At 38.3% G+C, this 14371-nt stretch overlaps 1 protein-coding gene across 2 annotated transcripts in view; it reads right to left on the bottom strand.

The window, feature by feature from the left end:
• DCLK1 (doublecortin like kinase 1) overlaps window positions 1–14371 on the bottom strand; it is a 254179-nt gene that overhangs the window by 40492 nt on the left and 199316 nt on the right. For both annotated transcript variants that reach the window (XM_087757349.1, XM_087757347.1), the window contains exons 7-10: window positions 8800–8884; window positions 7327–7435; window positions 2373–2430; window positions 1481–1600 (exon numbers count right to left, since the gene is read on the bottom strand). In XM_087757349.1, coding sequence (XP_087613475.1) covers window positions 1481–1600; window positions 2373–2430; window positions 7327–7435; window positions 8800–8884 — 372 coding nt within the window. The remainder of the gene's footprint in view (window positions 1–1480; window positions 1601–2372; window positions 2431–7326; window positions 7436–8799; window positions 8885–14371) is intronic.

Below are 14371 nucleotides of genomic sequence, written 5' to 3'. Positions count from 1 at the left end.
AACTTTTCATTCTCCTTGCTCTTGTATTCCAGCCCAGAGACTGAGAAGTTCTTTAAGAAACACTTGGACCTGGGATCATCCTATCTAACATCTCAATGAGGTGCCTACATTAAAAGCATCCCCTAATCTCCACCTACAACCAGAGCAAAGCAGATGATAACAATCCTGCTTGCCAAAATTGCTTTCTCTTACGACCTCTGGTGGTGCCTGTTTATAACCACAGACACAGAGGATGTCTACCGAAGGTGACCACACTTAATTTAAGGTAAGTGGAAACGATCTGGCTGCCAGGGTTCAGACTGCCAGACATGCTCACAAGTGTTGAGCGTGCACATACAACAGGTCTGCACACAAATGCTGCTGCTGCACAGCTTTATTGTAATCTTTGTCCTTAAACACTTAAAACTGTGGATTTCCCAGGCGTAGGCATGATAGGCTGCCCCAGGAGAATGTGCTGATCAAGATGATACAGAAATGGAGGTGGCTGCTGGAAAGATTTCCTTCCCACAGAATAGCTGAGAAAGGAAAGAGAATCGCTAATCCTGTTAGTGAATGTGAAAAACAGGTGCATTTTGTTAATGTAAGTACAGAGGACAAGATGTTCTCAGTGGTTTTCTGTCCTAATTTGTGCAATTTACACAAATGTATTTTTACCACCTTTTATGCACAGTGGCATACTTTTGTATTAGTACCAGAACCGAGATCTAAATTCATACTTTTTGCACTGCACTGTTGACAGTATTGGGGCAAGGGATGACCTGGTCTAAGTTTCATAATCCAGTTTGAATATATAATTCCACCAGTGAGTGAAATAAATGCATGAGATCTGGAAGTTACCATGAAGAAATAAATACGGTCCCAAATATAAAATACTGCATTCTCAAACTTACTTTTCAGAATAGAATCATGCTTTAAATAGCAGTTTTTTCTCTTTCAATTCCCCTCTCCTCCAGCTTAAATTTAGATTATTATTGAGGAGGCAAGCCTGACAATGTGTTAATATAAATCAGTAGAGAAAAAAGACAGGTTTAAATTTAACATAAATAAATAAAATTTAATTAAACTCTATTTTATCAAGGAATATTGAATTTTGAAGGCTGGTATTTACAGCTATTCAGACTGGGTGTATTTTCAATTCACCTCAAGGCAGATGCATTTCTTTAAGATAAAACTTTTTAAAAGACTTCTTTTGGGGGAGCAAATGAAACTGGTGATCTCCAAAGTACTGTCCACAGAGCACTTCTGAATGTGGCTTATAGAAATTTAGACAAATATTTGAAATATTTCAAAGCTACAAAAAAAAATCTGACACTGGGTTACACATCTTTCAGTAGGGTGCTCGACAAGACTATCTTCAGAGACCCCTTCCATTCCAAATTATTCTGTGATTCCATGATTTTTAGTAAGCTTTAGTACCAATGAAATTTCTCAATATGGTTGAAACAATTCTTAATAAGCAGCTTGTCTCCAAAATACTCACCTTTACAAGTTCCATGACAAGATACAACTCAGTTGGCATGTCCATCTCCTCAATCAGAAGTACAATATTGGGATGCTTCACTCGTCTTAAAATAGATACCTCGTTCTGGATCATGTGTTCCTGCCACAGAAAAGAAATCTTTAATAACTACGGGTTGGTGGGAAAAACTTTCACCTCCATTGTACAGTGGAAAATGCAGAGAGAATTGGGACCTGCATGGATTCTTCAGGATTTTTTAAAAAGGTAAGAGATGTTGCCTCCAGCAATATGGAAGGAACATATCTAGAAAAAACATCAGTGTGATAACTGAAAGAAGAACAGAGAGTAGAATACAGAAAAAGAAATGGAGAAAAAGACATGTTTGTGATGCAGAGAAAAGTTAAATATGGTAGCTTCTATAATTCTTTCTCCAATGCAGAATATTTCCATTTAAAAATTTGATAGCATCTTCTCAGAGAACCTTTTGTTATAGATTTCAAAAGCTAACAGAAATTCACTTACTATAAAACTGACATCAATTTGATTAGCCTCACATACTGTGTAGACATAGTGACCGGTGTTGTTATAATTATCAGTATTTTTTTTTCTGTTTTCTATAACATCTGGGATTATGAAAGCTAGAAGACATAATTACAGGGGTAAAGAGCAAGGGGAGTGAGCGTACCCACCCACAACCAACCAACTGGAGAATCAACACATGCATCTAGAAAGGCACATTGCAGCCTTTTATATGGATACTCCAAGGGTCTCCAGATGGCAGGCAAAAGCTTCAGCCAAAAAGATAACACTTGCCAGGAAGAAGGCAAATACCAACAGCTTCCCAAAGTGCTCTCTCACAAAATGTTTCTTGAAAAAAAAATCTTTTGGTCTCACTTGATTTTTTTGTACTTACTTTTCCTCTACATTTACTTTTTTTGATTATTTTCAGAGCATATTCTCTACCAGTTGATCTGAGGAAAGAGAAAAGAAAAAAATTGTACATTCAATCATATTCAATATTTTTCTCAGTCAAGTTTATATTTGTCATTTGAGCACGGTAGGTCTGGGCAAGAATTCTATTCAAGTATTTGTTTTGTCAAGAAATGAAGCCTGGATCTGTCTGGAATTGTGAACCTGAGCCAAATTTATTGAATACGTGTGCCCAAGAAAAAAGCATTAAGCATTTTTTTTAAAAAAATGAAGACATTTCAATGTTTTTGAAACAAAACCACTTGATTTTTTCATTTTGTAGTAGTATTTGTTATTTCTTCTGCAGTTTTATGTAAAAATATTATATAGTATTTACAGATCCAAATCTCCTCAAAACCAAAAAATTTTGTTTTCTATTAAACAAAAACATACCAGCCATGGAAAATACCTTTTTTTTACATAAAATGAAGAGTCATTTGTTTTATCTCACAACTACTAAGATAAAAAAGTCAGTCCTTGGAATAATGTTTTATGTATTCAGTAAGTACATGATACCTAGCAGAGTTAAATATGATATTTATGGGACAGAATATGAAAGGTTCTGGAGACAGTAAGAAATTATAGTGACTTAGTTCAGTATGAGAACACATTTCCTTTTAGTTTTGTTTTTTTTTTGAAACCATATAATATCTATCATTACCGCATACATAGATATGTATTATATAGAATGCTAATATAGAAAACAGCTTGTAAAAAAGTTCACAATATGAACTTCTATTTCTTAACCAAGTTACAAAACCAAAAGGTGGCTGTAAGGATACCAAGAAGCTCTGTTCACAAGCTCTAGTTTCACTATAAGGTCAAATGAAGAATGGATAATATAAGAAAAAGCTTTTACTGAAACACTTTCATTTTGTAATAAAAATCTAAAGAGTTTTAAAAAGTCTAATACATTGCCCTTAGGCATATGTTTGCTTAAAAAAATAAAGAAAAAAATAACCTCTCAAGCATATGGGGTGATTTTTTCTCATTCTTCATTTAGCAAAACATGGTTAAACTGATACATTTAATTGATATATAATAAGTTATAATAGAGAAATGAACATGCCTAAAAGTGTACACAGTCTGTGAAGCAGGACATGCAAAGTGAGTCATAAACTGAAAGCACTGCATTAGGAAAACCACTGGGCATTCTCATTGCCATATTTAAGCATGGAGACCTCCTCTGGCAATGACGTACCACTAGGTATTAATTTAAGGGAAAATGGGGACTTCAGTAAAAAGAAAAAAAAACCGCCAAATATTAATTCTGTTTGAGCTCCCAGGTCAGCAGGGAGCAAAGACAGTCTGTATTAAGATATCAGTTAAAAGACTGTGCAAAGAAATGACACTGGATGATGACGTTTATGACTTGGGAAAAAAGCACAGCATGGCTGTTCAAGACTTAAGCAAAGAAATATTAAAAACTCATATCTGTACTCCCCCACAAAGGGGTTTAATGCTACAGCCCCCAGAAATGGGCTGCACTCCATGTGGGGTGCCCCTTCCCGGTACTGCTGTTTGGTGGTTACAGTCCCAGCTCAGTGAGGGGACAGGCAGAGATACGGATACTATATTTGGGGAACGGAAGGAGGAGGTAGGAGAAGGAATACTAGAAATTAAGATATCTGGGATTCAAACTCAGACAAAATATGCCCTCTTTCAATAGGAATCTCTTTCAAGCTGCTTGGTTGCCCTAGGAATGCTTCCTTTCTGTCATGAGAAAGGAAATTGATGGTTTTTGTTGGCCATGGGAGACTCCATGTACTCCAAAACACTAGGAAATCTGAGCTAGTGAGGAAATGTCAGAATTTGGAAGTATCTGAAAGTTAAAAATGAACACATATAAAAACACCACAGGACAAATTGCGCATACGATGGAGCAGATATGTAACGAGCAGATGACAACTCTGACTGCTCTTTGTTTTGGTAAAAAGAAAATTAAAGCTAAGATAATGCAAATCCTTTCCCCTAAAAAGCTGCACAACCGCAGGCTGTCAGCAGCACTGCAACTTACACGCCCGCCAAAAAATATGCACAGCCATGCCAGAAACTCACAGTGAAATGGGCATATCACCTCTCACCTATCATTCAATCCAAACAATAAAAAGGTGCCACACGAAGTAGGAAACACGTTATGGCTGGATAAAAGTCTGGACCCACAGCACTAATGCAGGGCACGGAGTTAGACCTCTAGTTCATAACAGGGCTCCGTGCCATGCTCCCTGGCTGTTTTAACCTTTTGCAAAGTTCACGGAGATTTCCATTGCACTGGAGACAAAAATCTATCTTCATTATTTTTGTGTGTGCATTAAATGTTTGTGTGTGTGTGTGTGCGCGCGTGCATGTGTGTGCATTCACAGACGCACAGAATGGGATTTAGAAGTCCCCATGTGAAAATTTTGAAGATGGTTTTTGGTTTCTGTTTAGATTGTTTGCTGTCAGAGGAAAATGCCTGTGAACGCATCTGAAGTGTCAGAGTGGCTACCCAGTGCACACAGGCTGGTCTCCACAGGTATGGAAAAGAAGTATCCATGTGATCAGTGAAGATGTATAACAAGATGCATTCCTACTTGCTTAACACCTCATGGTGCTATTTCTTTGAAGTCTAATGCACACGAGAATTGTACGTCAGAAGAAAGTGGAAAAGTCCTCTGTCCCAAGTATCACCCCATCAATTCTGGCTCTGCAAATGATGGACATATCAGACTTTGAAGTGAGGTGTTTTCTGCTTAGAAAGACTGTGAAGAATGTTTTTGAAGGGGTTTTACATGTACTGGCTTTAATTTACCTCTGAGCCTTTAATTTCTCCTTCCACACTTGTGATGGCAAGGGTATACTCCTTTAGAAGTGGAAACTAACAGAAATAATTTTAATTTTCTAGCTCTCCCAAAGTAGTAACTCTCTGATAGAAATGGAATCTATGGAATGGTACAGCTCAGAGACCATAAAAGTATGTATCTGGGAATACCTGAGTAATTGTGCTATTCACTAGACACATCGTGTTATCGGATACTTCTGGGACCAGGAGGACAGACAAGAGGACAGGAAACAGTTTTCATTTAAGCTCTCAAGGATACTGTAATCAGTATTATTTTTAGGTGTGGTGGGACCTATATTTAATTTTGTTCATGTCTTTTTTCTCAGCTTGAGAAAGTTGTAAAATGCACACTAGCACATTTGAACTGTCTCTCAGCACAACTGGCATTTTCAGCTGAATGACAGTGTATCAAAACCTCAACCTTTTTTATTTTGCCTTGTAACCTGTTTCTCTCAGTCACTACTCACTTTACATTTAGTTTGCCTTTTTCTCTTGTCTTAATTATATGTTTTCACCCATGTTTTTCATCAGTCATGCCCCCTCCATAGGGTTTTACAGTGCTTTCCTGTTTTCATATTGTTTTGCTTTGCTTCCTTTAGGTTTCCATATTCCCCAGTTTAGTGTTCAGACCCTGGGGTTTGATCTGAACAGCTATCGCCTTTCGGATGACCAGCTCCACCATGAACTCGCTCTGACAGAGCTCTAAAGGCCTCACAAGAGCTTTGGCCAAGTCCCACAAGCACACTGTCAGTTGATACAAAATCCACTCTTCCCCCTTTCCCCCACAGCTGTCTTCATGGTCTCCAACCTGCCAGACTCTTTCAGTTGCAGAGCGGGACCTGCCTTTTTCCAAAGAGACTCTAGTTTAAAACCAGCCAAGCTAATTTATCATCATCTGCCATGAGATCTAATCTTGACTTACTCTCTAGGGTTAATATCACATTCTTACAGGCTAAAGAGCAAAAGTTCTTTGAGCCCAAAGGTGAGATTACAGTCTTCTGCAAGAGTCCCCTCTCTAGGATATGGTAATAGGGGATATAAAACTTTGCTCATGGAATTTCGTTATCAGACCTTGACATCTCTGTTGTTCTTTCTTTTGGACATCTCTAGCTCTGGCAGTTTTTTGATTTCTCTGAACTGCTACTATCTAACATGAGCAATCTTACAATCATTTCACATACAGGTACCTTCTGTCTTTTTTACCCCATATTCTCCTATTTTTAACAATACCACCAAAAGGCACCTGCAGTTCTGCTCAGAGCATTTCTGTCTTTGTTTCCTATTTTTTACACTCTTAACATTGGGTAAAGCCAGTTCAAACCTGGTTCATGACCTGCCTGACCAGATTTAGAAACCGACACCTGAGCTAGTCAACCTGGACACTTGCAGCAACACCGACATTTGAGGTGACTTGTGGCTTCTCTAACCTGGAGTGGATGTCTACAATCAGTCTTTAAGGGTGACTGTTCTCACCTCTTAGCAGTAAAGGGCACAGAAGAAGTTGGATTTTGATGTCTGCAGTGCAGGCTCCTGAAGTTGGATGGAGCTCATACAATGGCATAAAGCAGGCAAGCAGGAGATAGATGCCCATTTAATTAAAGATAAACATGGAAGAGGTTACTCCTCAGTGTCAGATGGCAGAATAGATGGATCCAAAGTCAGCTCCTTGTGCTGACCACCACCACTACACCACATACACAAAACTTCCTGACAGCTTTACAGAATGCTCCTACATGTGAAATGTTTCATCAGTCTAACGTAAAGGGAGAGTTGCAGGAATATACTGTAAGAAAAGATGATATTTCAGTGCAACAAGAAAGATTTAACAAAAAGAACTGGTAAAATCATGCAGAGTGCCACAGGAAAAAAGCATATAAAACCTACAAAGAATTAAATTCATAGATTGTCCCTTGGACTTACTCTTTTTTTCATATGAGAGGGCATTAGTCTAGTTTTTCTATCTGGCATTGAGACATTACATTCTTATATGCCCTATATTCTACAAAAAAGACATGATCTAGAAAAAGCATGACATTAATGATTATTTTTACAGTAATAAGTATATTATCCTCCTCACCTTTCTATACACTCCTTCACAATAGCAAAATTTCCATCTCCTATAGTCCTTCCAACTTTATATCGCTCTGCTATCGATGCGGGAACCTGGAAACCTTCCTCCAACACTTCTGAAAGAATCATTAGTACATTTTTATTGTTAGTGAAGGAAACACAGATGTTGCACATAACATGCATCTTAAGTCTATGGTTTAGGAGCCTGGAAACCATTCAGAGTCAGTATCTCACTTACTGTACAGTGAAACCATGCTGCTGACATTGTATATACTCAACAGGTTTCACACAGATACAATAATGAAAAATAAGACTTCTGGGGCTCAAACATACCACTATTCGAGTGTTACATAGTTTACCATTCCCATTGCAATATGCCCCCAGGACAAAACCAAAATTGTATTTTTTTAATTATGAAAAGGCCTCTGTGATCTGCACAAGCACAGACCAGCCTCCAAAAGGGTTGGAACTCCTTGACACAGCATGATTAAATATATGTACCAAAGAAGTCCAACACTCAAGCACTTATTTTATTACATCCTGTAAACTGAGACATCCATAAAACTCCTCATGTGCTAAGTGCTAGTTCTCCCCCTCCCCCAATATTAAATATTTAGTTTTTAAACAAATGTTTTCAATAATACTACCTCGCATGCAACCTGGGCACCAGATGTTTAGGTAAAATTGCATTACACAGTGTCTAAGCAGAAGAAAAGTTTGTAGTTTCATGTGTTTTAATACTCATTCATGTACCATTATTTTTAAATGTATTTGAAATAGCGTGTTACAAATACCTAACATGCCTCTAAAAGCTGACTGTAAACTGCAGCTGATACAAACTACTTTATAAATATCGTAATGTAAAAAAAAATGCCTCTCAAAAATGTGACTTGAATTTACACTCTTTAAGACAGCACTTTTAACTCTATCTTTATCTGTCCTTTGTTCCAGTCTAGTATTAAAAATGAATGTTATGATACAAGGAGGCTGGGGTTTGCCTGAATTCACAGGCAGCATGAAGAGTTACGGTCAGATGCGAGCATACACACACATTTACGTATTTGTGCATGTGAACCAGTAGTACTGGAGCAGACACTATCCCTTAGCCAACTTGCTCAAAGCCTTCGTACAGGGTAAGACTAATCATTTCCGAGTAAAGACCCAGGATTGCAGCATGTTCTTTAGTACCACGCCAGACAAGACAAAAAATTAGTGAATTAATATGCAGCCAGCACTGTGTCACCTGCAGAACTAGTATCTGGAGTATCCTGCAACAAAAACACCTCTCAATAAGGATGTCCAGATCAAATCTGATCCGGAGTGAACCTAACTGGTTTGTTAAGACTGACGAGCCTCCTCACGGGGAGTCATCCAGCCCGCAATGCTCCCACCTTCTCCGGCAGGAAGAATGACTCATTTCCTACACAGCTGCTGTTATCACTACATTGACTGCTTTGAAATGTCAGCCTTCAAATGTTACCTTCTGCAGGTCCATCATTTTCATCCATAGAGCTGCAAACTTTGGTGGATGCTAATGAGGTAGAGGAGCCACTGTGTTGGGAGCTCTGGAAATGGAGAGACACAAATGAAAACAGATGATTTTTAAGGAGCATGAGTACCCACAGCATGTTCCTGCTGGACACACATCCCAGAGAGCCTTCAGTGTTCCCTGTGTAAAGTATCAATTTACTTTGGTGGAGGGATATGTGGATGCTTGGGAAGAGTCCAATTTTTCCACTGAAATTACACTTTTGATACCCCCGTGTAAAGTGAGATATCCCTGATCCATCATGTGCAGCAATGTGCAGCAATGCTGTTATGTACGGTCCATTAGTTTCTCCCTATTCCACACACATTTTGGCAGGGAAAACTGAGGAGCTGTATGCCCTCTGCAGGCAGGAGACAGTTTTCTCAGCAACACCGTTAACCCAGCAGGCACTAGAAGCACGAACGTCTGTTTTGACTGAAGTTGGCTTTGTTACGGGCAGAATTCCTCACTTTTGCAAACCTCTCTCTGGTGAAATCCTCCCCAGTTGTGTTCTAGAAGGGAGAAATCATTATGGTAATGTATGGAGAAAAGAAAATGTCAGGGTGAATAACATTTGCTTTTTTGGAAAAACATTTGATTGAGTATAGCTCACTTGAGGCATGGGTCTGTACCTCCGATTTAAGTACTTGTACAGCAAGTGACTATGTTTGCCTATACAGTTAATGCAGGGAGGATGGTAACTCTACAGTCTCTAGAAGGAGACTCGTAGCCACCCAGCTTGGATGCCGGCAGTATAGCAGACAGGATCTCACTAGGGAAGCCTTCCAAAGCACCTATCAATGTCTATCAGTTACATATGGACTCTAGGCATATACTTTAGGAAGACTGCTTCATCATGCATCTAGAGGGATGAAACTACACATACACATGAGAGGGAGCGGATTCACCCAAAACTTTTATCCTGTGCTGCGTAACGGTGATACAAACATATCTTCAGGAACTTACAGCAAAACTGAGCATTTCCTCAGGTCCTCGTGTTGCAACATAAGTGAGAAGTATTCAGAGGATTTCCAAACCTAAAACTTTCTCAGGTTCACATAGTTCGCATGCTGAAAGGTTACAAAGTGCTGCAGTATTTAATTACCTCCTTCAATCTACATATTACATAAATTGCAGGCTGTACTGCACGTAACTAACGCTGTCAGTTCCTTATCTGTGTTGCAAGGTATCTAGATGCCCACAATGAGGGTGCCAATCCACCATACAAATTTAATGCAGCTTCTTTGGAATGATCTCTCTCCTCTGCCACTGCAGAGCACAGCTGACGACTGGAGCAAGAATAACTAACGATACAGCAGTGGGGATTTTTACAGAGTACGGAGTCAGAGAGAAGGCAGTCAGCATAGTTAAAAGCTGGCCAGTATGTTGAGTTCATTTGAACAGACTAACTTTTAATTTCTCCCACAATAGATTGAGGTCAGATGATTTAGACAAAGGCTGAACTTGGCCTATTTTTCACTAAATAATCCTGAGAGCTTGCACATCCTGTCTATCGAGAGATTCTTTGCCTTTTTTTTTCTTTTAATCAACCCCAGCTCATTCTTTTCATCCATCCAAGCATTTCTTCTGAGCTTTGACCAGAATTAAAAATTGCATTAATCAGTTTTTGGACTACTTTTGCTGCCTCTTGACAACAGAAGTGAGCACTGACTGATTTTATGCAGTTTGCTAAAACACTGCTGCCCTTGTTTCATGATTAGGATGTGTTTATGTATGTGCTGTTCCTGTGCTAAACTGTGCAGGACGGCTCAGTAAAAACTTACCTCTGGTTCATTTTTGAACAAATGAGCAGATGAGGATCAAGGTAATGGGAAAATGCTAGGAGTTCTCGTGCCTGGAGAAGTCACTCTCAAAGCCTATTTTTATACACATGTAATGAGAATTGTTTCCTTTACACTCCTGCTTGTAAAATAAGCAGAAAAACATGTTTTCTCTACTCATTCTGCTGCGTCTGTTTGTTTTCCTAGACCAGGCATCCAATTTCTTACTTTTTTTCCCACTCCACAGTATTTTCTTAAAGGAATTACAATTTAAATATGTTTAATATTTGTTACATATACAATCAGGAATGAATCTTTACAACATTTAAGGGGTACAACACAAAAAGGTTAGTGTTAGATTTTCAACAGATTAACAAATAACTACCTTATTCAGTTTTTTTGCATTTTAAATAGTGAGATTACACTTTTCAGCAGATGTTATGTCGAGACTGCCAACTACACACTGCTGCAGCTTTCATTAGCAGTCTGATGGTCTCTTTACGGAGTCTCGCACCCATTCTTCTCATTTGTGACAATGGGAGATGTGAAAATCGAGACCTAACTCGGCCATATCTTCTCAGAATGCGTGCCTAGAAAGACTCAAATTTCTGTTTGGGAACGTAATTTCTCATGGACCCTCAAGACGGGTTTAGCTGAGAACTGCGATTGCTCAGTCCTTCCAAAATTAGACTCCTAGGACGGCCCATTTCAGCAAAGCACTTCAGCAAGTGCTTCACTTTAAATACAAATAGTCTTAATAGCCTACACACTACTGAAATTAAATTCACTCCTAAGTATATGTCTGAGGTGCAGCTCCCCAAATATGTATTTAGCCTTTTTTCAGCCAAACTGAAAAAAAAGTGGCCCATAGAAAATTTAAATGAAATAAAACATCAGTATGAGATCAATTTTTTAAGTGCCCCTATTTCTTTTCTTATTGACACGACATAAGGATGGGAAGACTAAGATGATACTCATAACTGAAGAAGAACCAAAGCGATGCATTAGTAGCATATACTGTACCATAGGTCTGCAAACAAAGCATACAGCCCCTTTAGTGAGATCTGCATGTGAAGCACCAGCATGAGAAGCAGAGCTCACCAGTGACAAGGAAGCAGTAGCTAAGAAGACATTTGCTAAAAATACATACTGAGATTTTTAAAAATTTAAACTTTAAAATGTTTAAACAAATTGAAAAATATGAAGAAAACACTTTTCATCACCTTTGCTGAACCCCTCCTATTAAAACAACAGATTAAAAAGAAATCAGGAACTGTACATTTGCATATATTCACCAAGTCTGCTGACGGACCCCCTTTCACAATTAAAGAGACGTTACTAGGTAAACACGACACAAATATTTTTTGTTTTATTCAGTCCTCTGGAGCAACACGAAGGCATTTATTTATTTATCTTTACTTCAGCTAGAAGGACATTCCGTTTATTTAGACTTTAATTAGCTCATTGTTCTCACAAGCTGAAAGCCCTCCGGGTCCAGCAATCCTTGTGGGTCTCGGTGTTCCTTCCAGTTGGCTTGCCAATTGTGAGGCAGTCTGTCGTGCACACTGTTGCTCTCACAGCTGTGGACCCCATCAGGGATATTGCAGATGGGAAGGGGGGAAAAACAAACTCTAAGCAAGAGTATAATCTCTTCAACACACAGACTTTAATGCAATTAGTTGTTTTAATTTTAAGAGATGCTGAGGTGCTTGAAATGTCATCACTTTTACACAGATTTAAAGGGGTCCAGTTGCACAGGTTGCCAGCACATGGCCACTTTTATGGCACACCTCCATAAAAGCAATGGCATAAAAAAATCTGGTCTTTGGTGTAAGGATTTCGGATCCTATTCAGGTTTATATAACAGATGGCCAGCACACCATACATCTCATTGATGTGAATGGAAACATTAGCACTATAGAGTTTCATCCATGTCTCACTGGGAGATTTATTTAGCAACTGTTTTGTAAATAGCTTGTATCTCAGTGGAAATTGTGCTAAATCCATTTTAAAAAGGCAGTAAAATAAATATTACTGTAATTTCTCTCTCCCCATACTCATCTTTGTCCTAAATTAATCTTAAAATCCCACTCCAGCTGAACAGCAGGAATTATTCTTGTGGACTACCAGCATCAGAAGTTATGAAAAGAAACTTAAACAAGTATGGCTAGGAAGTGTTTTAATGCAATTCAGATTCCTGAATCTTAAACCCCAAACACTGCATTATATTTTCCAAACCTCTCAAAACCTTTATTAGCGCATATGGAGCCTACAAAGTCTCTCAACAATAGATTCCTTTGTATTTCCCTAGCATGAAGGAAGCATCTGGATGAAATGTGAGTAACAGAAATGCACACAGGTGTAACACTAAGTCTGGATCTCATGCAGAGTTCTGCTCTTTTAGAAATGGGCTTAATGAAGCAAAGATTCAAATTAGTAAACAAAGTGTAAATTCAGGAAGGAGGCTCAGGATAAGGGAATTATTACATCTTTAAATGATGCCTCCTAAGATTTTCCCTACTCCGAAGAATTCTACAGAATTTAAAAAAAATACAAAAAGCTATGTGTGTCAGTAATATGTATAAGATGAATTTCAACTCAGTAAGGATGAATAGCATTAAACCCAAAACTAAACAGTTAAGCAACCACGCTCACCTCTTTTGGAGCCCATACTAGTGTTCAGTCTGGTTATAAATAACCTTTGCAAGGTAGTCATCATGAATTCCTGACATAGTCAATTCCTTACCCTAAAGATCATCACAGTTAATGGTAAAATAAAGACAACAGTCCAGTGCAGGTATTAGCTTTGAAGGACTTTGAAGGACTCAAAAAAATCCAGTGTTAAGCAACAAATAAGTGAGTCAATACAACAAAATGGTATATCTCCAGAGAACAAAAGGTAAAGCAGAGGACACCTGGTTTAAAACAGTAAAACATTATATTTTGATGCAACTTTTAAGAAGACAAACTCGCTTTTTAATTATTCAATTTAGAGAGAAGCAAAGGGTTACACTGAAACTCCCTCTCCCAACTCTATCCAGTGAAAAATGTTTTTTATTTTCTTTTGTTTAAACGCTTACATTTTTTGGCCCAGCCAGCTGAGACAGGGAAAAAAGTTTTCATGTAAACAGTACAGAGCTGGCAAAAAACTACTTCATGGAGAAACATCAAATCCACGATCTTCATGCTGAAAGAATGGAAGCCAATGGAATTCAATGTATAGAAAGAGAAATGATGCAATCGTTTTCTTTTCAAATTCGGACACTGCACTAAACTGACACATAAGACACAAATTTATTTATAAACTGCTTCATCTGGAAAGGAACAATAAAAAATGTATGCAAACCTGCTACTTATCCACAGTTCTACCTCCTGCCCTGTCTTGATAGACACTTAAGAGAGGCTCTACGTAGGGAAATGGTATTTTTTGGTTCATTTATGCAATTCAGGACTTACACAGCTCGGAGAAGAGATAAGTTCAAATGACACAAGCAATAATCCGGTATGTGCCATTCAGGAACTTGTGTTCGTTTTCTTCTTTGAGTGATAGAGGGACAAATGAGAGAGTTTGCAAGGAAATGGAGCTGACAGACTGAAGTTAAATTTTCAAGCTGAAACACTTTCTTTTATTAGGATCCTCTTATTATATAAGCATCAACTGCTTATATACTCATTTGATTTGTGTAACAAGGCAATTCTGAAAGACCAACATAGTTTCCTATATGGTATTTAACAGTAAACTT

The sequence above is a fragment of the Nipponia nippon genome, unplaced genomic scaffold, assembly GCF_047370975.1.
Source record: "Nipponia nippon isolate SJK-2023a ecotype South Korea unplaced genomic scaffold, ASM4737097v1 scaffold_2, whole genome shotgun sequence".
NCBI lineage: Eukaryota > Metazoa > Chordata > Aves > Pelecaniformes > Threskiornithidae > Nipponia > Nipponia nippon.
Note: the sequence above shows the minus strand (reverse complement) of the source record. Positions and strands in the feature narration are given on the sequence as shown.